At 36.5% G+C, this 25214-nt stretch overlaps 1 protein-coding gene across 1 annotated transcript; it reads right to left on the bottom strand.

Annotated features, from left to right (window-relative positions):
- Positions 1-24809: 24809 nt before the first annotated feature.
- On the bottom strand, positions 24810-25214 carry LOC127137160 (uncharacterized mitochondrial protein AtMg00810-like). Its single transcript, XM_051063645.1, has one exon. The coding sequence runs from the start codon at positions 25212-25214 to the stop codon at positions 24810-24812; it is 405 nt and encodes a 134-aa protein (XP_050919602.1).

Here is a 25214-nt window from a genome sequence, read left to right on the forward strand (position 1 = left end):
AAAATACTGGGATCACAGATGATACTTGATGGTGGTGTTGACGGGGTGGTTGGCTTCTTCTTACATGAGGCCTCCTCTGCCTCCCAACAGACACTGCATTGGTCTCGTTCTCTTTCTTCTTACCAAAACTATTGCCATACCTCTTGCTGGACGACGCTTCCTCCTTAGATAACCGTCCCTCTCAAACACCTTCTTCTAGCCTCATCCCCATGTTTACCATCTCGGTAAAATCACCGGGGGAACTGAAAATCATCTGCTCATAGTAAAATGAGCTCAGGGTCTTGATAAAAATCTTGGTCATCTCTTTTTCTTCCAAAGGAGGGGTAATCTGAGCAACAAGCTCTCTCCATCTTTGAGCATACTCCTTGAATGTCTCCTTATCCTTTTGAGATAACGACCTCAACTGATCTCTATCTGGCTCCATGTCAATGTTATATTTGTAATGCTTCACGAATGCTTCACCCAAATCATTGAATGTGCGGATGCTCGCACTATCCAAGCCCATGTACCACCTCATTGCGGCTCCAGTCAGACTGTCTTGAAAATAATGGATTAATAACTAATCATTATCAGTTTGAGTAGACATCTTTCTAGCGTACATCACAAGATGACTGAGTGGACAAGTATTCCCTTTGTACTTTTCAAAGTCAGGCACTTTGAACTTCACCGGGATCTTCACATTTGGAACCAAACAAAGTTCCGCAACACTCTTTCCAAACATATCTTTACCCATCAATGTTTTCAACTCCTTTCGCAACTCAAGGAATTGATCTTTCATTTCATCCATCTTCTCATACACATCAGGGCCCTCAGACGACTCAGAATGATAGATGGTGTCTTCCACACGGGGTAGAGTATGCACAACTGGTGGCGGCACAGACATGACCGAGCTAGATGCCGGCATGGAAGCAAAGGTAGGCGCAAACCCTTCAGGCATGAAATTGGGCGGCATTCCCCACGGGAATCCGACAGGCATATTAGGTGCAAAGTGAGCAGTAGTTACAGGGATGGTAGAGGTAGCAACCTCGGAAATGACAATCCTCTAAGGAGGAGGAGTTACAAGCGTTGGAGAAGATTTGCTCTGAGTAGCTAACACTGACTCCATCATGGCAGTCAGACGGGCTATCTCGTCCTTCAAATCTCTGTTCTCTTGCTCTAGATGCTCCATAATCTTTTAGTTATTGGTGCGGGTATTGTATCGATGAGTCAGCTTGGCTGAAGCACAGAAGAAATATCAATAAGACATTTGGCAAAAGAGAAACCTGTTATGCAAATGATGCATGAAATGTAATGCTTGATTGTTTTTTATTTTCAAGGAACTTACTATATTATTTGCAAAATATATATATATATATATATATATATATATATATATATATATATATATATATATATATATATATAACAACAATTGCAATAAATTGATATGATCATAAAAATCTTTTTTATTTATATAACTGGAAGGATTACACTAAGTACAATTTCAGAAACCAAAAATACAAGAGTAAAGGATATTAATCATCCTAAGGATCCCTAATAACAATATCAGAAGATCTGGCCGTATGTGCGTACTTCCTTCGAATGCGTCGGATCTCGGTCTCAAAAGAAGCCTTCATCTGAGTCTTCTCGAGGACAAGCTGATCAATAATCCTCTTCCAAGCAACGGAAGGCTGATGCATACTAGAGGAAGATAAAACCTCTGGTTCTCTCTGTCTCTTCGTTACTCGGTCTTCAAGAAGCTCAATAAATGCATCTTTGTCCTTAGACTCAAGCTGCAACTCCTCATGCTTTCTGCTCAAAGCACGAAAATGCTCTTCCCACATATCCTTTTATTGCTTCATCTTGGAGAGCGCATCTTCCAACTCCTCTATATCTTGGTTAGGGAGAGTTAATGGCTCAACCATAACAATAGACATAGGTCTTTCACAAGCATACGGCATCTTCAACTCCAAAGCCTTATTCACCCAAAGAGTGTAAGCTTCCAAAGCTACACAATTGCACGAACCAAGCTCGAATCTTCCTTTACTATGCATATTATGCCAAGCATGCACAATCTTCTGCTTCAAATGTTGGGGATCTTTACCATCTTGATAGAAAAGACCTTCTAACAAAGTGTTATTAGGTTTATCTCTCAAGGGGAACCCAAGTTGACGACGAGCCAAAGCAGGGTTGTAGTTAATTCCTCCTTGTGTACCAATAAGAGGTACATTAGAGAATTCACCATAATAATCAATAATATCCAAACTGCTCAATGAAGGATCATACCAAACTATATCATCATTAGTGAAAGACATAAGTCTCTGAGACCACCGTAGACATTTTTTGTTCTCTACAAAAGCGGGCGTCTGAGGCAAGTGTGAAATAAACCACTTGTACAGAAGAGGAACACAACACACAATCATTCCACAACCTTTAGAATTCCTTATATGCAAAGAGAAGTACATATCGCCTAATAAAGTAGGCACATGATTCCCAATCAAGAAAATTCTAATGGCATTAACATCAACAAAACTGTCAATGTTAGGGAACAAGGTTAATCCATAGATGAGCAACACAAAGATGGCTTCAAAAGCATCCACACTACCGGCTTGAGCAAAGGCAATAGCTTCCTTGATGAGGAATTCAGAAGTCAACCCAAACAATCCTCTTTTCTTTACCCAATGATCCTCTATCTCAAACTTCTTCAAGTGAAGGGCCTCAGCAATAAGATGAGATCTAGGAATCTCTTCCAATCCACTAAAGGGAACTTTGCTAGAAACAGGTATTCCCAAGAGATGGGCATACTGTTCTAACGTAGGTACAAGATGATAATCATGGAAAGTGAAGCAGTGATAGAGAGGGTCATAGAACTGAACCAATACACTCAAGAGTCCTTCAACCACATCAGCAAACAAAATAGACAAAAGCTTCCCATGACGTTGTTTGAAGTCCAAGGGATCTAATACAAAAGATGCTAGCTTCCTTAACTCTTTCAAATCGGGACATCTGAAACTGTACTTCTTAGTGTTCCTTCGTCCATAATCCATGGTCTGAAAATATTTGCAAATAAGACCTCAGTTCCTTGAAATTTTCGTGCGATGAATGTTATGATGCGCATGAATGCATGAATGCAACAACCACAAATAAGGGATCACACACGAGGCAAACAAACAAAGGTCAAGGTATAAATCAAGTCATTGTCAAGATCAATCATCCATTTTGGTGGATTATGATTTACACCTTATCAACACCCAAGTTCCATTGATATTGACAAGACTTGATTGGATCAACCAAGAATCAAGGGTTTGTTGTGAGTCATGAGCATGGAGTCTGGGTAAGGATCATCCCAAAGGAGTGAACTAAGGATAAAAACCTGTAGATCATGTTCTAAAAAGTTCCCATAGTCTTAATTTCATCTATCGGATATTACAGGTTAGGATGACTGACTCATCAACCCATAATATTCTCAAGAGAAACTCATCTGAGTGTAGTATTGTGTAACAACTGTTATCAAGTCTACACTTGAACAGACTCCACACTACATCCTAAATAGGCCAAGAGGGGTTAAATGTTCTAGGGTCCTCAGCTTCTCGGACCCCAAATCAGCGATAGTAATGCCTAACCACAAATAACTTGTGTGACATTCCTAACTCCAAAAGGGTCTCCACTTAGTAGATGGGTCTCAAGCCAACTTGTTAAGGACTACTCCATACAAGTCGAACATGACTATACCATCTTCCTATCTTAATTGCACTCAAGTTCGGGTTAGAACTTATCTCACCACTCAAAGATCACCAAGCACAACAAACAGATTATATCATACAAACAAATATACATACATCAAATATACAATTATATACACACACAAAAAGTAGGCTAAACCCACTAGAGACAACTCCCCAGCAGAGTCGCCACTTAATTTCTGTAGCAGTAAATTCATGACCATCAAGCTATAGATAATATAGACGTCAATAAAACCAGAGTCGCCACCGCACTTTTATTGTTTCCAAGGGAAAAAGGAAAAGTACGAACAAAATCCAAAAGATAAGAAGTTTTCAAATCAAAACTAATAAAATGCCAGAGATTACAGGTAAGGGGGTTGGTTACACAGAGGGAAGGTGTTAGCACCCAAAGTGTCCTAGGTACTCATAGGGAGCCCTTTCTTGTGTGCATATGTGTTTTTGTATAAAATGATGTTTGCAATAAATAGAGTGGAGGTTATTAATTATATTTTTGTGTTTGACAAGACCTTCGCACTTGTTCCTACGTACCAACATAAAATGAGGGATTAAAACCTCGTAGTTCGTGGTATCAATTCCAAGTGAGTGCATTGCTTTTAATAAAAAATTAAGTTTAACAAAGGCACAAAAGGCCTAAAATGGTTTGAATGAGTGTTAGTTATTTTTGTCTTTTGAAAATTTTAAGTCAAGTACAGTTAAATTTATTTACAAATTTATTTAAGAAAATGAGTTTGAAAATGCAATGGCATAAGGCCAATGTTTCTAGTTTGCAATATGATCTAATGTTTGGAAAACAGAAACAAGCAAAGAAGATTTTTAAAAGGGGGAGAGAGTTTGAAATTAAAGAAATGGGGAGAAGATGAAGATACTAATCCTAAGCACAAAATTTAAAAGTTGAGAGTTGAAAAGATCTGACCAATGGGCTGCAATCCAATAGACAATAATATCATATAGAAACCCAAATTTCCCTTGGACTTTAGAATCAATCAATATCAATACACAAATAGCAAGATGAAGAGCAAGGCATAAAATAAAGATAGCCACATCCAAGCTTAGCAACTGCATGATCTTCTTCAAAATTTCCCATGTATCAGATGACTTTAAAGAGGGCATGAGACAGATTCAAAATAACAGCTTCACAATGATCATGTTGCAGATGAACTCAAATGGATCTTCAATATTGTATCAGATGAATTTTCACTTCACAAGCACTTGGTTTCATGAAAGTTGGCATTGGCCAAGTCCTTTGCATAGGGAGTGTTGCCTAAATTCTAAGTCCCATAGTCTTAGATCAAACCAACAGTCCACACAAAATGTTTTTTAGGGTTTTTGTTCTTATTATGTACATTAAGGTCAAAAGACCACACAAAACAAACAAGTATATACAAACACAAAATATCACAAAATATGGCCCAAATGGGCAAAGTGAAAATGACATTAAAGTAAACAAGTCGAATGGTATGAATAATGGCAAATGAATTAAAAGCTTAAAAATTAAAGTGCATAAAAGTAAATGACTTGAAAGTAAATGTTAGTTGTTAGTTGATTAGAAGTTAGTATTGTTTTTGTTTTGTTTTGTTTAAGTCATTCTTTGGAGAACACTCAACCCACTTATCACAAGCATGGGTCCTTGAACCAAGACATCTTCTAAAGGAAGGAAAAAAGGCCAAGTTCTCACACAATACCATGAAAGATGGGAGACTTACAATCTCACTAACTAGAATGCTATGCCTTTTTGTGTCACAAATTTAGCGCTATGTTAAGCAATCGTAATTGGACTTATGTAGAAGTCAAAACTATTTGAGGTCGGGCAATAGAATTTTGGTGTTAATGCATGTTAGCGACATAGTATAATGGACTATGCTCATGAAACATACCACACACAAAAAGAATATGCAAAGAGGTGGACCTAATCTCATCCATACTCATGTTGATTTTGCAATCAACTAGTCTTAGGATATAGAGATATCATAGGTCCATGACATGGATGAATAAAGAATGGGAATGAGATGAAGAGGGAGGGGAATGGATTAAACACAAATTGTTCAAAGTAGGACCTTTACCAAATTAAGATCATTCATTCATTTTGAGAGATGGAATGTACATTCCATCAATCCCCTAAATTCAATGATCTTAACCTAACAAAGTCAAATCAACCTTGACCAAGGCCCAACAACACAAGTAAAACTCACAAAGTCAATTAAAATGGCTCTACACAATTTATTTGGCATTTAAACAATTAAAAATAATAAAAATATGCATTAAATTAAATAATAGTTGATCAATTTCCTAAAACCTCATCAAAACACCAAAGAAATGGCCATGATATTTATCATAGGTAAAACAAGGTCAAAGGACCTTGGAGAAAAAAATTCATAATTTTTGGAAACTTAAAAGTATTTTTAAGCAATTAAAAATATTCACAAAATCAGTTAAATCATGAAAAATATTAATAATGACCCAAAAATAATTTTAATTCAGAAAATGAAAGAGGATTTTATTTAAATTTTTTTGGTGAAACTCTCATATTTTTTGGATCAATATTAAATTTAATATGAATTAATGAAAATAACACAAATAAAATGAAATTCAAATATTCAGAAAAAACGTGGACCACTTGATCTCCCTCATTAATTGAGGTGGCAAATCAAGTGGATCCAAATGCGCGTTCCACTATACAATTGAGTCAGCGCATCATAAACACGATATTCAAAACCAACGCTCGTAATTAAAATAAAATAAAATGATCATGTGGCTCTGGACTATGCCATCTCATCACCGGAGCAAAACGTCGGTCATCTTCTTAGGCGAGCTTCGCCGGACTGGTCCACTCATCACCATCACAAAAATAAAAAAGAAGGACATGATTTCAAAGTAAAAATGGCATTAATCACGAATTTGGCCTCAATTCATCCTAACTCCAAGTATATTGAGAGATACATGGAGTTGAAATTTGAGGTACATGATCTGAGTTGCTTTGATTTGACCTCAAAGCAACTCAATCTTCTTGCCTACATTGGTAGGACTTCAGACAACCAAGGATCCAAGAGAATTGATGAGAATTGAGAGAGAATCGAAGAGATGAAAAAATCTAGAAAATACCTTCAATGTTGTGCAGAACTCGATTGCTCTTGCTTGATCTCACTCAGGAAGCTTGCAGAAGTAGATTAGAATTGAACAAAGGCTTTGGATCCCTGGAGTTTTAAATCTCAAAATAGTGAGATTCAAACTCAATTTTCAAAGAAAATTCTCAAGTTTCTCCTTTCAAATGGAAGGGTTTAGGATATTGGAGCAAAGCTGGCGCGAAGGGGTCCTCAATTCTGAACATAGAGGTCTCTATTTATAGCTGCAACTCATGATATTTGCACCTTCAAATTCAACTTCCAAATTTGGCAATGGATGATGCATGCTTGCATGGGCATGTACAGGCCCATGAAATCACTCAATTAGGTCCATAATTAAGTATGAATGAGTTTGAAAGCAACTTGGAATGCAAGGCAAATGTGTATGGCTGTTTGAAGTTTTGTTTTTGCCAAATGATGATGCCATGTTCAAGCCATGCGCATACCACTCAAATCTTGTCCAAAATGGATGAAATTAGACTTTGTTGGGAAGGTTAGATCAAGAGGAACAACTCTTACGTTGAACACTTTTCCTTTTGAATCTTGTATCATGATGCTTTTTGAGGTGGAAGTTTGGAAATTTTAACATATCAAAAAAATTTCTAAGTGTCAAGCCATATGTTCACTTATTCCACCTTGGCTAACTTTTTATGTGAGCTTCAAATGAGAAACTTGTCTTCATCAAAGTTGTATATATTTAAAAGTCCTTCAAAATGGTCACACATTTGACCTCATTTGGATTTTAGATGAAGGAGTTATGCATTTTTGAAGTTGAGGAAAATCACTTGTTCAATGGTATTGGTCCAAAATGACCTATAATGTATCCTCATATCACATGCTCATAAAAGTTGAATTAGCTCTTCCTCCGAACATTAAAGTTGAAGTAGACACCTTGAATTGGATTGTGAAACTTGGAAATCTTTCATCTCATAAAAATTGAGCAAGTTATGGCTTTGGGAAGTTGACCTCCAAATTAGGGTTTAAACAAAATGACCTATAATCTTTCACCATAAAAAATGACTTTCCAAGCAAAACTAGCTCTATACCTAAACATGAGAGTTGTTTGGAATGTAATTTAGAGTAACTTTTATCTTGGAATAATTTTCATATGATAAAAATTATAGGATATAGGGTCTAGGGGACCCCGGTTTTGATAAGATGAATTCCTTTGGTCAACCACCATTAACCAACTTGCTAGCTTGAAATTCTCTTGACTTTTGGGACTCATGGGAGATCATATATGCATAAGATGATGAAATTTGAAGTGCCTTTTGAAATATTTGATCAATGGGTGAAGAGGCTTGGTGAAGAAGTTACACAAGATACCCAGATGAACTAGGGTTTCCAAGGCAAGCCAATTCCAAATTCTTGAAGAATTCTTGATCAAAATATCATGCAAAGATCATAGGGACTCATATATGATGACTAGATCCATTGTGGGTCATTTCTTGGTTGAGCTCTTAGCAATGAGGGTCTTAAACCCTAGATGTAAGCTTGATGAATCAAAGGTGATCATGTGCCCTACCTACAAAAGAGTTAGACAAATGCAAAAACATGTTTTTGGTATTTTGGTTAGTAAATGATAAAATACAAAGTATGATACAATCACATGGTGCTTGGTGATCTCTCCCAATACAAACCCAATGAATGAGGGGTAATGAGAAGGCCAAGGTGTGATCCCAATGCATATGCATATAATGAGATAGCATGAGGGGTCTTAGGGTCAAAATTGGGGTATTACACTAGGTATCTTCAGTGATTCCATTTTTTCCAACAATTCAACCAATCAAATCAGTTCCAATTCAGCAACAACATCAATAATAATCGCAACAATGAACCAACAACAACAATAACAATCATCAGCAAAACTTCGAGAGAAAGAAGGTCTCTTTCGACCCTATTCCTATGACACCTGCAGAGTTGTATCCATCATTGGTAATCAAGAATCTTATCTAGCCGAGAAACCCTCCACAAATTCTTGAGCCACTACCATGGTGGTTCAAATCTGATCTTCATTGTGTTTTTCACCAGGGAGCCCCTGGTCATGACATTGAAAACTGTTATCCTTAAAGTATGAAGTTTTGAAGCTGGTTAAGAGTGGTATGATGTCCTTTGAGGATAGAGCGCTGAATGTCAAAGCAAATCTGTTGCCTCCTCATGGCAATGCCTTAATAAATATGGTGGACGAATGTCCCAGAGAATTCAAAATTTATGATGTCCGCTATATCAAAAGATATTTGGTGGCAATTCATAAGGATATTTGCTTAGTAAGTGATTGTGAACATGACCATGACGGTTGTGTGACTTACAGTGTGAACCCTCACGGATGTGTTATTGTCAAGAGAAATATTCAGAGGTTGATGGATGAAGGTCTTATCCAAATCTTACAGTCCCGACACTGGGGTAATGATGTAAATATGATAGTACCAGTGTTAAAGACCCCTGAGCAGGTAGTTATTTAATTTTAAGAGTAGCAACAACAACAATTTCAATAGATTGGTATCGTTGTTGTTTATACGGTTAGCGGGCCCCGTCCACTACTCATCCGATAAAGTTGTACCATACAAATATAATGCCACCATGAAGAGAATGGTCAAGAGGTTCCTCTCCCAGTTGAAAACTCAGTGGTGAATATTGTAGATATAACGAAGGTGACCCGTAGTGGTCGTGTGTTCAGTCCAGTGTTTCCAAAGGCTGCGGAAGATGTGTTAGTGTGTAAGAAGGCAGAGATTCATGCAGTTGATCCAATTAGTGCTCCAACATGTCAGTCTGGTGAATCCATCAAGTTGAAGACTAACGATGATGATGAGGTGTTGCGCCTAATTAAGAGAAATGAATTTAATGTTGTGGAGCAGTTGCTTCAAACACCGTCAAAAATTTATGTGCTGTCATTGCTGATGAATTTTGAGGCGCATAGAGAAACTTTGCAGAAAGTGTTGGAACAAGCTTATATGGAGCACGATGTTACTATGGATCAGTTTGACAACATTGTTGCCAACATCACTTCTTGTAACAATCTGAGCTTTTGTGATGAAGAACTTCCCGAGGAAGCTAGGAATCATAATTTGGTGTTACATATTTCGATGAATTGAAAGGAGGACGCTTTATCGAATGTTTTGGTTGACACTGGTTCATCGTTGAATGTGTTTCCAAATTCAACTCTAGCAGGAGTCTCCTATCAAGGCGCCCCGATTAGGTTCAGTGGTGTGGTTGTTAAAGAGTTTGACGGTTCTCGTAAAACTGTCATTGAAGAAGTGGACCTTCCGATAAAGATAGGTCCGAGTGATTTCCAAATTACTTTTCAAGTGATGGATATCCACCCGGACTACAGATGTTTATTGGGAAGGCCATGGATTCATGAGGTTGGCGTTGTGACGTCTACTCTACACCAAAAGCTGAAATTTGTGAAGAACGACAAGTTTGTCGTTGTGAGTGGAGAGAAGGCATTGCTGGTAAGCCATTTGTCATCCTTTACTTATGTTGATGCTGAGGAGGAGGTTGGAACGTCGTTCCAATCCTTATCTGTTACTGATGAATTAAAGAAAGCTGGGGCACCCATGTCTTCTTTAAAAGATGCACGAGAGGATATTCAGACTGGCAGTACAGGCAAATAGGGCTGTATTGTAGAAATTATTGAGAATAAGAATAGAGCATGGCTGGGATTTCAACAAGGGTCATTCAACGCCCATGTCAAGGTTATGCAACCAGTTTTCCACTGTGGAGGGTTCATTCATGAGGATGATCAACACTCAACTGCTATTATTGAAGACAGTGATGAAGACGAAGCATGCACCAACTTTGTGACACACGACCAGACTTGCAACAACTGGGTTGCTGTTGATGTTCCTGTTGTTATGCACCGTTCTAAGTAATTTGTTTTCCTTATTTTAAGAAAAAAATCCTTCTCCTATGCCTAAGGGAGAAGTGAACATTGTTGGGCATTTTCCTTATTATCATCAATAAAATACAATTTTATTCATCCATATCTATGATGTTTTATTTTTACTTTTTTCTTTTCTGAAAACGGTAATCACAAAAAACATAAATAAATAATAAATTTTCCATCTGCATGATATTTTTTTGCACTCCACTTCTCTAAAATCAAAATATCAAATCATTATGCAGGTTAGTTCTCAAACCCATTGAATGTAATGATCCTACTCCCTCTCCAAACTTTGATTTCCCTGTGTTTGAAGTTGAGTAAGATAATGATGATGAAGAAGTATCTGATGAGTTATCCCATTTGCTTGAGCATGAGGAGAAAGCCATTCATCCGTTTGAAGAGCAGATTGAGTTGGTCAACTTGGGTTCCGAGGATGACGTGAAGGAAGTCAAGATTGGGTCTCAACTATGTCCAGAAGCTAAAAAGAGGTTGATTGATATTCTTCGTGAATATTCTGATGTGTTTGCTTGGTCCTATCAAGATATGTCTGGTTTGGATTATGAGATTGTGGAGCATCCATTTCCTTTGAAGCCATAATGCTCGCTAGTCAAGTAGAAGTTGAGAAGAACCCATCCTGATATGGTAATAAAGATTAAAGAAGAAGTGCAGAAGCAGATTGATATTGGGTTCCTTGTTACCTCCGAGTATCCGCAATGGGTGGCCAATATTGTGCTTGTTCCTAAGAAGGATGGAAAAGTTTGTATGTCTTTCAATTATAGAGATTTGAATAAAGCCAGTCTTAAAGATGATTTTCCTCTACCACACATTGATATGTTGGTAGACAATACAACTAAATTCAAAGTCTTTTCATTTATGGACGGATTTTCCGACTATAATCAGATCAAAATGGCACCCGAATATATGGAGAAGACCATATTCATTACACCTTGGGGAACATTTTGTTATAGAGTGATGCCTTTCGGTCTAAAGAATGTTGGTGCAATGTACCAGAGAGCTATGACCACTCTTTTTCATGATATGATGCATAAGGAGGTTGAGGTTTATGTTAATGATATGATTGCTAAATCAAGTGATGAATAAGAACATGTTGAGCATTTGTTGAAGCTATTCCAGCATTTGAGAAAGTATAAACTCCGCTTGAATCCCAATAAGTGTACTTTTGGCGTTCGCTCTGGTAAGTTGTTGGGCTTTATTGTCAGCGAGAAAGGTATTGAAGTTGATCCTACCAAGGTTAAATCAATACAAGAGATGAATGCGCCCAGAACTGAGAAGCAAGTCATAGGTTTTCTCGGTCTCTTGAACTATATCTCAAGATTTATATCGCATATGACTGCCACATGTGCACCTATATTCAAGCTCCTTCGGAAAGATCAGTCTTGTGATTGGACCAAAGATTACCAGAAAGCTTTTGATAGTATCAAAGAATATCTTCTTGAGCCCCTGATTCTGTCTCAACCTGTTGAAAGAAGGTCGTTGATCATGTATTTGATTGTGCTTGATGAGAGTATGGGCTGTCTTCTTGGTCAGCAAGATGAATATGGGAAGAAAGAATATGAAATTTACTACCACAGTAAGAAGTTCACCGACTGTGAGACTCGGTATTCTATGCTTGAAAAGACATGTTGCACATTGGCTTGGACTGCTAAGCGTCTGTGCCAGTATATGTTAAATCATACTCTTTGGATGATATCCAAAATGGATCCAATCAAGTACATTTTTGAGAAACCTGCTTTAACTGGGAGGATCGCCCGTTGGAAGATGTTATTATCTGAGTATGATATCGAATACTGATCTCAAAAAGCTATTAAAGGTAGTGTCTTGGCTGACCATTTGGCTCACCAACCTATTGAAGATTATCAGTCAGTGCAGTATGATTTTCCTGACGAAGAGATTTCATACTTGAAGATGAAAGATTATGATGAACCATTGCTTGAAGAAGGGCCAGGACCTGGTTCCCATTGGGGCATGTGTAGCGGTAAATTCATGACCATCAAGCTATGGATAAGCTTAACATCAATAAAACCAGAGTCGTCACCGCGCTTTTATTGTTTCCAAAGGAAAAGGGAAAGGTACGAACAAAACCCAAAGATAAGAAGTTTTCAAATCAAAACTAATAAAATGCCAGAGATTACGGGTAACGGGGTGTTGGTGTAAGCCCTAAAGGCCAATACTTTTGGTAGTTGTATCGAATTATTTATTAATTAATAAAATGCTTTTTCTTTATTATGTTTGATTAATAAAGTCCCTAGAATAGCTAGTCCGTTTAATGTATCAAGTATGACTTAATCATGAGATCACATTAAACATAAGGACACTATTCTTAAAGTATCCGTAGTCGAGCTTTATTGTGAAGTGGGATAACATTAAAGCATTAAGACTATTATGTTTGTAGACTGATGATCACATCTCATGGATCATGGATAAAGAGTTATCAAGTCTTAAACATAGGTATGAATATTAAGAGTAATATTTATACCGGATTGACCCGCTATGAGAATACTATATAGAAAGTTATGCAAAGTGTCATAAGTTATTCTCATGGTGATAATGGTGTATACCACTCTTCGACCTGAAACCACTATGGATCCTAGATGTAGAGTCGAGTGCTTTATTGCTGATCCAACGTTGTCCGTAACTGGATAACTATAAAGACAGTTGATGGGTACTCCACGAAGCATGCTGAGGGACATGAGTGACCTAGATGGAATTTGCCCATCCTGCGTAACAGGATAAATGTCTATGGGCCCAATATTGAACTGGACAAGGATGACACGGTCTATACCTTGTGTTCAATATAGATATAAGGGCAAAGGGGTAATTATACACATAATTATTATCACAGAAGGACTTGTCAGATCACATGACATTTTCGTGACTTGGGTAGCAGTGATGTGTTGCTAGATACCGCTCACTATTTATTATGTTAAATGCGTGATTTAATATAATTGCCAACGTCGCGAAAACCTACAGGGTCACACATAAAGGACGGATTAATGAGAAATAGAGTAACTAAGGAACACCGTAAGGTACGGTGCACTTAAGTGGAATACGAAATATGGTAAGGTACCACACGCTTAAGTGATTTTGGGCATATTGTAAGATATGGGCCAAAATACACTTAAGTGGGCTTTTTAGCTTGAAGCCCACACAAGTGGTTCTATAAATAGAACCCTTGGGTAGAAGCATTGTCACTCAGACTCAACTCAAGTGAAGACTTGGAATTTCATTTCCCTCTCTCTCTCACTCAAAGCCTTCATTCGTACCAGTTAGCACTGAGATTGAAGGAACCCGTTCGTGTGGACTGAGTAGAGACGTTGTCATCGTTCAACGTTCGTGATCGCTCCGTGGATTTGTATCCAAGGTTTTGATCGTTACAAGAGATCTACACCAAAGGTTTGAATCGCCACAAGAGGTAACGATTCTATCACTGATCATGCCCATTCGTAAGGATCACTAAATGGAGAAATTTTTAAATTCCGCTGCGCCTTGGATGGCAGTTCTCCTTCAGTGGTATGAGAGCCACTTACGAAACCATGAATCTGATAACTATTTTTGTTCTGTATTAATATGATTAAAGACAGAATGAATCAAAGATTAAATTGAGATCGATCAAGTTATATATATATATGATATATGTTATCCTGATGCAAAATACATTATATATGATATAGTGTTCTCGTTTCGTTCATTCAAACACTCAATGGTTATTTTCCTTTGAGCGATCAATGGTCATTTGCTTCTTGATCCGACATTAGTATGGTGAAGCAATGACGTATTGATCAATCATACTGAATCAACAATCAAGATGTGTTTGACGGTCTGAAATTGGTGCATCAGGGTTAGTGACGGCACAAGGGTTGTGTTGTCAGAGAGTTATGCGATTGGGGTTGTGACTGCACAAGAGTTGTGCTTTCTAAACACTTTTTGGAACAGTGTTAACCGGTTAACGCATATGGTTAACCGGTTAACGCAATACGAAATAAAAATTTTAAGGTTTTCAAACAGTGTTAACCGGTTAACGCATTTGGTTAACCGGTTAACGCAAGACGGAAAACAGTTTTCCAAGAGATTTTCAAACAGTGTTAACCGGTTAACGCATTTGGTTAACCGGTTAACGCAAGGCAGAAAACAATTTTTGAACAGATTTCAAACAGTGTTAACCGGTTAACGCATATGGTTAACCGGTTAACGCAAGGCAAAATTCACCCGTTCGGCTAACTCAGTGTTTTAAAGTATCAAGTGTTAATGCGAAAAACGACGTCGATTTTAAATGAATTGTTCATTAAAAATTTCGGCCAGGGGCGCTGCCCCTTCAACCCCGCAAGGGGCGCTGCCCCCTTGACCCCCGTCCGCTGAACTGGGCAGCGGAACACCTGTTCCCGCTGATCAGGCAGCGGACCCCCGGCTAACTCTGCGTATTGTGATCGGTCGTCGAAATTTAATTTGGTTTTAATTAATTAAAAGAATTAAAATTGATAATTATAATAATGTGTTTATTATTGTCTTATGGTGATCGGTTATGGCCTTAGTTTTCCTTTATTTTGTTTTGGTTTTTAAAATACGACCTGCGTGTCGTGCCTCTCTTTTAATCTCTCAATGTAACTTCTTTTCTCATCTCACTCCCTCGTATGTAAAACGAGTTTCTTTTATGTAATGTAATGATATGAAGAAAGCAAAGAAGTCAGTTCCAAAGGAGGACAACCTTGAAGATCTTGCTTGGAGAAGCTTAGATCGTTGTTAGGTTAGCTTAGGTTCTCTCATTAGCTTGGGAGAACAATTGCGCTAGGGGCCATAACTGTTTCATTATGTATGTATGTATGTTGATGCATGTGAATGTATGTTGATACATGTGAGAGGCGATTTATATGATAAATAAGCCGGTGAGATCAGAAAAATTGCAATTCCCTCGAATTAAATATTAAGTTTATGCTTTCCAAGTTTTAACACTCATCAAGACTAGTATCGGATAATGGAGGTTTCGCCTACGCGAGGTGCATGTTCTATATTAGTAAGGTGCGATGGGATAATTGTAATATCCAACTGTTAAAACAATGGGTCAAACTTAACTAAACAAATTATAATAATATTATATATGTTTGCTTTCCAAGTTTTAGCACTCATCAAGACTAGTATCGGACAATGTAGGTTTCGCCTACGCGAGGTGCATTTTCTATATTGGTAAGGTGCAATGGGATAATTGTAATATCCAACTGCTAAAACGATGGGTCAAACTTAATTATAATAATATTATATATATTTAGAAGCAAGAGTTGGGAATGATCCATATGATGGATTGGAATAAGGAGTTATTCACCCAACTGAAATTTTCGAGAGTTGTATGAGATACAATTGGAAGGAGTTCCTACCTAAATAACCTAGTTTTGTGTAATCCGCCTACGCGGACTTAGAACGAAGTGAAATATGGATCTCGACCCACTAGAAAATCTTCCAACGGGATTTTCCGAATCAAATGATGAGGGTCATTTGTTTTGAGTAAAATAGTGGGAGCATATTTGATTAAAGGCCTAATTAAATATGTCAATGATACTTATATTTTCATTAATCCTTATGTAGATTATCATGACAGCAAACACCTCTAACAACATCTTGCGATCAATCCTTGAGAAGGAAAAATTGTCTGGGACAAATTTTCTGGATTGGTACCGAAACATGAGGATTGTCCTCAAACATGATAAAGGGAAAGACAAGGAAGTTGTCAAACCCAAACCCACTATTGCTGCTTTGAAGCCTAGTGGAGGCATAGCAAAAGAAGGCACCTGCTTCCATTGCGGTAAGACCGGATACTGGAAGAGGAACTGCCCAAAGTACCTGGAAGATAGGAAGAATGGAGTAGAGACTCCAACTTCAGGTATTTTTGTTATTGAAATTAATTTATCTACTTCTGCATCATGGGTATTAGATACTGGATGCGGTTCTCACATTTGTACAAATGCGCATGGACTAAAAAGGAGTAGAGATTTGGCAAAAGGTGAAGTCGACCTACGAGTTGGAAATGGAGCAAAGGTTGCTGCCTTAGCCGTAGGAACTTATGTATTGACTTTACCTAGTGGTTTAATAATTCAGTTAAAGAACTGTTATTATGTACCTGCAATTAGCAGGAATATTATTTCTGTTTCTTGTTTGGACAAGTTTGGTTTTTCATTTATAATAAAGAACAATTGTTGTTCAATTTATTTGAATGATATATTCTATGCTACTGCACAAATGAACAATGGACTATATGTCCTTGATCTTGAAATGCCTATTTATAACATTAATACTAAAAGGATGAAACCTAATGAGTTAAATCCAACTTACCTTTGGCATTGTCGATTAGGCCACATAAATGAGAAATGCATTTCCAAACTCCATAAAGATGGATTGTTGGACTCTTTTGATTATGAATCATTTGAGACATGCAAATCTTGTTTAATTGGAAAGATGACAAAGTCTCCATTCACAGGAAAAGGTGAAAGAGCGAATGATCTTTTGGCCCTTATACATACTGATGTATGTGGACCACTGAACATACCAGCCAGAGGAGGTTTTCAGTACTTCATCACATTCACTAATGATTTCAGTAGATATGGTTATGTGTATTTAATGAAACACAAATCAGAGTCCTTTGAAAATTTCAAGGAATTCAAGAATGAAGTACAAAACCAACTAGGTAAGAATATTAAAACTCTTCGATCAGATCGAGGTAGTGAGTATTTAAGCCTAGAGTTTGATGACCATCTGAAAGAGTGTGGGATCCTATCCCAGCTCACTCCTCCTGAAACACCCCAATGGAATGGTGTATCTGAGAGAAGAAATCGAACCCTGTTAGACATGGTCCGATCCATGATGAGTCATGCCAATCTTCCAAACTCCTTTTGGGGACATGCACTATTGACAACAGCTTACACACTTAACCGTGTTCCATCCAAAAAGGTTGAGAAGACACCATATGAGATATGGAGTGGTAAGAAACCACATATGTCTTACATGAAGATTTGGGGTTGCGAAGTTTATGTGAAACGACAAATTTCAACTAAGCTTGAGCCCAAATCTGACAAATGCTTATTTGTGGGGTATCCTAAAGAAACAAGAGGGTATTATTTCAACAATCCTTCTGAGGGCAAAATGTTTGTCGCTCGAACTGGAGTTTTCCTAGAAAAGGATTTTATTTCCAAAGGAACCAGTGGGAGGAAAGTAGAGCTTGAAGAAATTCAAGAATCACAAAGCATCGATACACCTATGGAGGAATTAGAGCAGGAAACACAAGTGGTTGTGGAAGAGCAACCTGCTTAAGTAGAACAAGACCAGCGTAGGTCAAGCAGGATACGTCACCTACCTGAGAGATATGGATATCTCATAACAGATCAAGGTGATGTATTACTCATGGATCAAGATGAGCCTGTGACCCACCAAGAGGCCATAACTGGTCCCGAGTCTGAGAAGTGGCTAGAAGCCATGAAATCTGAAATGGATTCCATGTACACAAACCAAGTTTGGACCTTGGTAGAGCCTCCTGTAGGAGTTAACCCTATAGGATGCAAGTGGGTCTTCAAAAAGAAGACTGACATGGATGGTAAAGTACATACCTATAAGGCAAGACTGGTTGCAAAAGGATATAAACAAATTCATGAGGTTGACTATGATGAAACCTTTTCACCAGTTGCAATGCTTAAATCTGTTCGGATTTTACTTGTTATCGCTGCATATCATGATTATGAAATATGGCAGATGGATGTCAAAACTGCTTTCCTCAATGGGAATCTTCTTGAGGATGTGTACATGACACAACCTGAAGGATTTGACATACCAGAAGAAGCCCAAAAGATATGTAAGCTACAAAGATTAATCTATGGATTGAAGCAAGCTTCCAGAAGCTGGAATCTTCGTTTTGATGAAACGGTAAAACAATATGGATTCATCAAGAACGAAGATGAGCCTTGTGTCTACAAGAAGGTTAGTGGGAGCATGATCGTGTTCCTGGTATTATATGTAGATGACATATTACTCATTGGAAACGATATCCCTACCCTGCAACAAGTAAAGTCTTGGTTGGGAAATGCTTTTCTATGAAGGACCTAGGTGAAGCAGCCTATAAATTAGGAATCAGAATCTATAAAGATAGATCACAAAATGCTTGGCCTAAGTCAGAGTACATAGACAAAGTGCTGAGACGCTTTAATATGAATGGTTCCAATGGTTATGTGTTTTGCTTAAATGGTGGCGCTGTGAGCTAGAAAAGTTCAAAGCAAGATACAATTGCTGATTCTACAACCGAGGCCGAGTATATTGCTGCCTCAAGTGCAGCAAAGGAAGCTGTTTGGATCAAAAAGTTCATTAGTGAACTTGGCATAGTCCCTAGCATTGTGGATCCCATTGGTCTCTATTATGATAACAATGGTGCTATCGCACAAGCTAAGGAGCCTAGATCTCACCAACGATCCAAACACATACTTAGGCATTATCACCTCATACGAGAGATAATAGATAGAGGAGATGTGAAAATATGTAGAGTACCGACACTTGACAATATTGCTGACCCACTAACAAAGCCTCTTGCACAGCAGAAGCATGATGGCCATACTAGATCAATGGGAATTAGGGGTATGCCTGATTGGCTCTAGTGCTAGTGGGAGATTGTTGGTGTAAGCCCTAGAGGCCAATACTTTTGGTACTTGTATCGAATTATTTATTAATTAATAAAAGGCTTTTTCTTTATTATGTTTGATTAATAAAGTCCCTAGAATAGCTAGTCTGTTTAATGTATCAAGTATGACTTAATCATGAGATCACATTAAACATAAGGACACTATTCTTAAAGTATCCGTAGTCGAGCTTTATTGTGAAGTGGGATAACATTAAAGCATTAAGACTATTATGTTTGTAGACTGATGATCACATCTCATGGATCATGGATAAAGAGTTATCAAGTCTTAAACATAGGTATGAATATTAAGAGTAATATTTATACCGGATTGACCCGCTATGAGAATACTATATAGAAAGTTATACAAAGTGTCATAAGTTATTTTCATGGTGATAATGGTGTATACCACTCTTCGACCTGAAATCACTATGGATCCTAGATGTAGAGTCTATTGCTTTATTGTTGATCCAACGTTGTCCGTAACTGGATAACTATAAAGACAGTTGATGGGTACTCCACGAAGCATGCTGAGGGACATGAGTGACCTAGATGGAATTTGCCCATCCTGCGTAACAGGATAAATGTCTATGGGCACAATATTTGCCCAATATTCATCATTTATGACTTGATCTATTATTTTATTTTTTTTTTCTATATATATATATATATATATATAATATATATATATATATATATATATATTATAGATATATATATATATATATATATATATATATAATATATATATATAATATATATATATATATATATATAATATATATATATAATATATTATATATATATATATATATATATATAAGTTTCAAATTTATTTTGTAATAATATATTAAAAAGTCAATATTATTAATATTATTTTCAATCAACATATCTTTATACCATTTGAATTTGACTCTTTTAACTTCTTAGCGCCAAATGTTATAAGTCGTTTACAAAAAAGTCTAGAAGTTCATGGATAACAATGTCGTGTCTCCTAGGACTATGAATATTGTCTTTTCGAAAATTAAGTTTACGGTCTAATAAAGGTTATGACGCAATTTATTGTACACTTGCCTTCCATTTATGTATAATCATTGTTTATAAACATTTATATAAATTAATAAAATATGTTTCATAGAGATCAATTTTTAAATTGTTTGAGACGATCCCGACTTGGAAACATGCAAACTTAAATTGAATTTTTAGATAACTAAGATGACAACTAAAGTATATGATGGCCTGAATTTGTTTGAAGTACCACATGATATAACATAGATGTGCAGCAAATAAAATAAATAAGAAAGAGTTATCACTACAAAAAAATAAAATAAAGTGAAGGTCAAACATGTTAAGGATATCTACCCAATACTCAAGGAAAAACATGAGTATAGCATAGTAGAGCAACATAGATCCAAGAAAGAGATATGATTATGGTTGAAAACAACCAAAAAGTAAACAACAAAGTTTAACTAAATTCCACCATATTGGCTTCAGCTTCCTCACTGAGTGACATCGAAGAGAAGAGCGAGACAAGGAATTGATATGGTAACAAAAGAGAAGGTTCATGTTAGATCCAACATGAAGTACTCTCCCTAATTTAGGATGGGAGACGTCAAGCTAAGGAAGTTAAACAAGTGATGGATAAAATGCAATCCGTTCAAAACCTTGATTTTTTTATTTTATTTAATTTTTCATTTCTATTTTTTTTAGAATAGTTGTAAAATAAAACAAATTTGTAGAGAGAAATAATTAATAAGTAAGTTCGGGAAAGAGTTTGAGAAAAAATAGAATTTTAAAAGAAAAAATGTGCTACTAGAAAAATCGTGTCGTTCTCTCTACAAGCAGATTTAATCACAAGAGAGAGAATCTAAATGACTTAATCAATAATAGACCTACTATTGAGAATTCATAGTCCTCCATTATTTTAACAATTATATAAAATGCATTTTATGCCTTCAATGTGAATGTTTTTTCTTCTGATGTACATAGCCCACACAGCTAAAATCTCCAAGACCATCACTCAATCTTGATTGTCCTCTTACTCGAATTCAAGATCCGCTCCAAGCATTATTTTGCAATAATTTTTACTCAATCTTATTGGTCTCTTATCCGATCCATTGATTCCATCTAACGGTACAAAAACTCTCAATTTTGTTCTCTAACTACATTCTTTTAGTACTATGAAGCCTTTGGTAGAGAAGCAAATTCTTTTATTTTTTTTCTCCTACTAGGTTGTCAATTTCCAACCACACTACATAATCCTAATCTTGACATCACAAAACATCAATGATAAAAAAAAACATCTATGGTAAATCTCACTTCAAGAAATTATTAGAAAATGATCTCATCTACGAAGTTGAAGTGCAAGCCTCCTCAAGACAATATACCACGATTATTCGTAAATATTGTTGGTTGATAAAGGTCACTGAATCTTTCTTAAATGAAAATAATCATCTAATTTATTACATTTCTTTCTCATGATTACTTATTATATTTTCATGAACTACAAACAATATTTAGTTACTTATTTTTCTTCTTACATTCCAAAAACTGTAGCAAGTTATTCTTGTAACAATGATATAAACAATATCGATATTAGAAGTGAGGATGATCATGATCGTTGAGAGGATTGCAAGATCATTCGTACCGCAAGAGATGAACATAAAATTGAGATTTACTAGTTCTAATTTGTATAAATTCAAGAGAGAGTACTGCCCAAAGTTGGTGATGAAATTACTTTTACACTAGAAAATCCTGAGTTACTTTTTTCTGTCAAAATCTTTCGCAATTAGTACTATTTTCAATTTGTATTCCTATTTAAATTTCCACTTTTTTGTGTATCAACGTTTGTCTGTCATATGCCTGGTAAAAAATATGCGGGGACATTTGATTATTCCAATCTTGAGACTCTTACTCTCCAAAGTATGCAAAAGACTTTCAAAGGTTGTTATCATCATACTTTATTTTATCAGTAGAAATGAAAACTAGAAACACCATAAATAAATCCTTAATTGGATGTTGTTGCTTATTTTATTACCAGTACAATGTTATATGACAGGTTGCAGTGAGAGATTTCCAGAACTTACTTAAGCATGTTGAGAGCGTGGTTACCTGAATGGTTATCGAGAGAAAGTGAGAAACTTGAAAATTTTCTAAGCGAAAAATCTTGAGCTAACACGAGTAGTTGAGTGTATTATATTGCAAACTAAACATAAGGCACTCTAATGTTTCAAAAATCATGTTTTGTTTTCAGTCTACATTGTCAAAACAATGCTCAGTCTTGTTCTACATTCTCATTTATTTCAAATAAAATTGCTTTAATACCCTTTTTCGTCCCATATGTTCAGTTCCGGGTTCATTTTGGTCCCTTAATTTTAAAAAGTACCATTTTAATCCCTCAGTTATTCGAAGTGGTTCACGTTTATCTTTATCGTCCAAAACATTAGTCAAAGTCAATTGAGATGCATAAGTGGCACACACACGTGTATTAGCTTATGATGACCTGACAATGTAATACATAAAAGGTAACACCTTTATCCTCACATGTCTCTCAAACCCAGGTATCTCATCTTCCTCATAAATCTCTTAAGATCTCTCAAATCCAGATTTCTCATCTTTCTCAAATCCAGAACGAAGAACGGAGAACAAAGAAAACACGAAGAACAAATAACGTAGAAAGAACGAAGAAAGCACCCAGATTTCTCATCTTTCTGTAATACTGATAATGTTCGTTTTCTTCTTTTTAATCTTCGCCCAATTCTATTTTAGGGTTCATCTGGGTTTGCATTTTAGGGTTTTGTGTTCCTGATTCAAAATGTTATAATTTTTAGGTATATTATGGATGAATATGTGCATGTAGTTATACACCATGGGGTTTTTTCCGAAGGTGATGATGAGTCAAGTTATGGGGGTTCAGTTGCTAAGGTGAAGTGTGATGTTGATAAGTGGGGTTATTTTGAGGTGTTAGGGATTGTTAAAGAATTGAGATATGAGGAATTTGGAACAGTAATATACAAGGACCCAATAGTTGGTTTTTTACTTTGAGTGATGATAAAGGTGCCCAAGAGATAGTTGATTTATGTAAGGTACATAAGAGTGCTCATTTGTATGTGCAACTTTAAGTTTCTCAACCTGATTACTATGATGGACCTATAAAGGATGAAACTGACAATATAGCTAAGGTTGTAGTTAATATTAATGAAACTGAAGATGTCATTGAAAAAATGGTTGAAGATATTCTCAATGGTAAAACAGATGGTGTAAGTAGGCATGACAACGGGGCGGGTCGGGGACGGCTTTTATCTCCCCCAAACCCAAACCCAAATCCCCAAACAATCCCCGTTCCCCGCCCCAAACCCAAACGGGGATGGAGAATCAAAACTCAAACCCGTCCCAAACGGGTTCGGGTTGGGTTCGGGTATCCTCGCCCCGCCACCATTCATTTAGTGAAATCAATTTTTTAATAGAAATATTTATTTTTTCCAAAATAAAATTACATTACAAATAATAAAATAAAACAATCTAAAAAAATTTCATTCATACATTTCAAATATTTTAAATAATATATTCAAATTAAAATATCAAAATATTGATCACATATTTAATATTCTAAATTATCAAAAATAAATAATAATGTACATAATGAAATAAACTGGGCGGGTTCGGGGTGGGTACTAGTGTCCCCATTACCCGACCCATCCCCATATTTTATTATCGGGGAAAACCCATACCCGAACCCAAACTCAGTCAAAACAGGTTTTCCCCGCCAACTTCGGGGCGGGTTTGGTGGATACCCGCGGGTACGGCTTATGTTGTCATGCCTAGGTGTAAGTGACTTGAATAAGACAGAGGTTGAAGGCACAAATGTTGATGTTAATGGGGCTGAGCATATGAGTGAGGGTGAGGTAGGAGATATTAATGTTGATGTTAATTGGGTTGATAATATGAGTGAGAGTGAGGTAGGAGATAATAATGTTGATATTAATGGGGCTGAGGATATGAGTGAGGGTGAGGTAGGAGATAATAATGTTGATGTTAATAGGGCTGAGGATATGAGTGATGGTGATGATGTAAGTTTCCAGTATGACAGTGCCTTAGATGTTGCCTTTCAAGACTCAAATGAAGACAATGATGGTTTAGTGGAAGAGGATATTACACATCTATTGGGTTATGACAAGGAGGCAAACACAGTGAGGAATGTGAAGGTGTTATTGATGAATTGGAGAGTGGGTGTGAAACTGATGATGAAAGTAATTGTCATAGGAAGAAGTATCCTGTTTTCAAAATGGCCAAAAACATGTTAGACTACAAATGGGAATTAGGAACCTATTTTGCAACAAAGAATGATTTTAAGGAGGAAATTACTTCATACGTAGTTCAGTAATATATTGCATAATTCGGAGCATAACTTGTAAATAAATGTCCTATGGCCGATGAATGAATTGACTAATTAAGCTAATAACAAAAGAAACATGTAGTCTAATATGTGAGAGATATATAAGTTTTTCAACTAATCTTTGATACATTTTCTTATCAACTGCAATATCTTCTGCGCTTTCCAACTTTACACATGGATCAACTAGTATTTTTGCAAGCTTGCATGTTGTTTTTCCAGTCTCTTGCAAAATATCAGTAATATATTTTTGTTGAGATATGAAAACTCTTTTCTTGTAGTAGGCAACTTCAATTCTCAGAAAGTATTTCAATTTTCCCAATGTCTTAATCTCAAATTCCTTGACTAAGTGTATGCTCAACAATTTTTGTCCTTCCTCATCATTACATGTTACTATAATATCATTCATGTACACGAATAACACATTTACTCCCAT

This window comes from Lathyrus oleraceus, chromosome 4 (genome assembly GCF_024323335.1).
Source record: "Lathyrus oleraceus cultivar Zhongwan6 chromosome 4, CAAS_Psat_ZW6_1.0, whole genome shotgun sequence".
Taxonomy (NCBI): Eukaryota; Viridiplantae; Streptophyta; class Magnoliopsida; order Fabales; family Fabaceae; genus Lathyrus; species Lathyrus oleraceus.

Excerpts from the sequence above, each read along its gene's own strand:
- LOC127137160 (XM_051063645.1), bottom strand. The coding sequence starts at position 25,214 with ATGGGAGTAAATGTGTTATTCGTGTACATGAATGATATTATAGTAACA.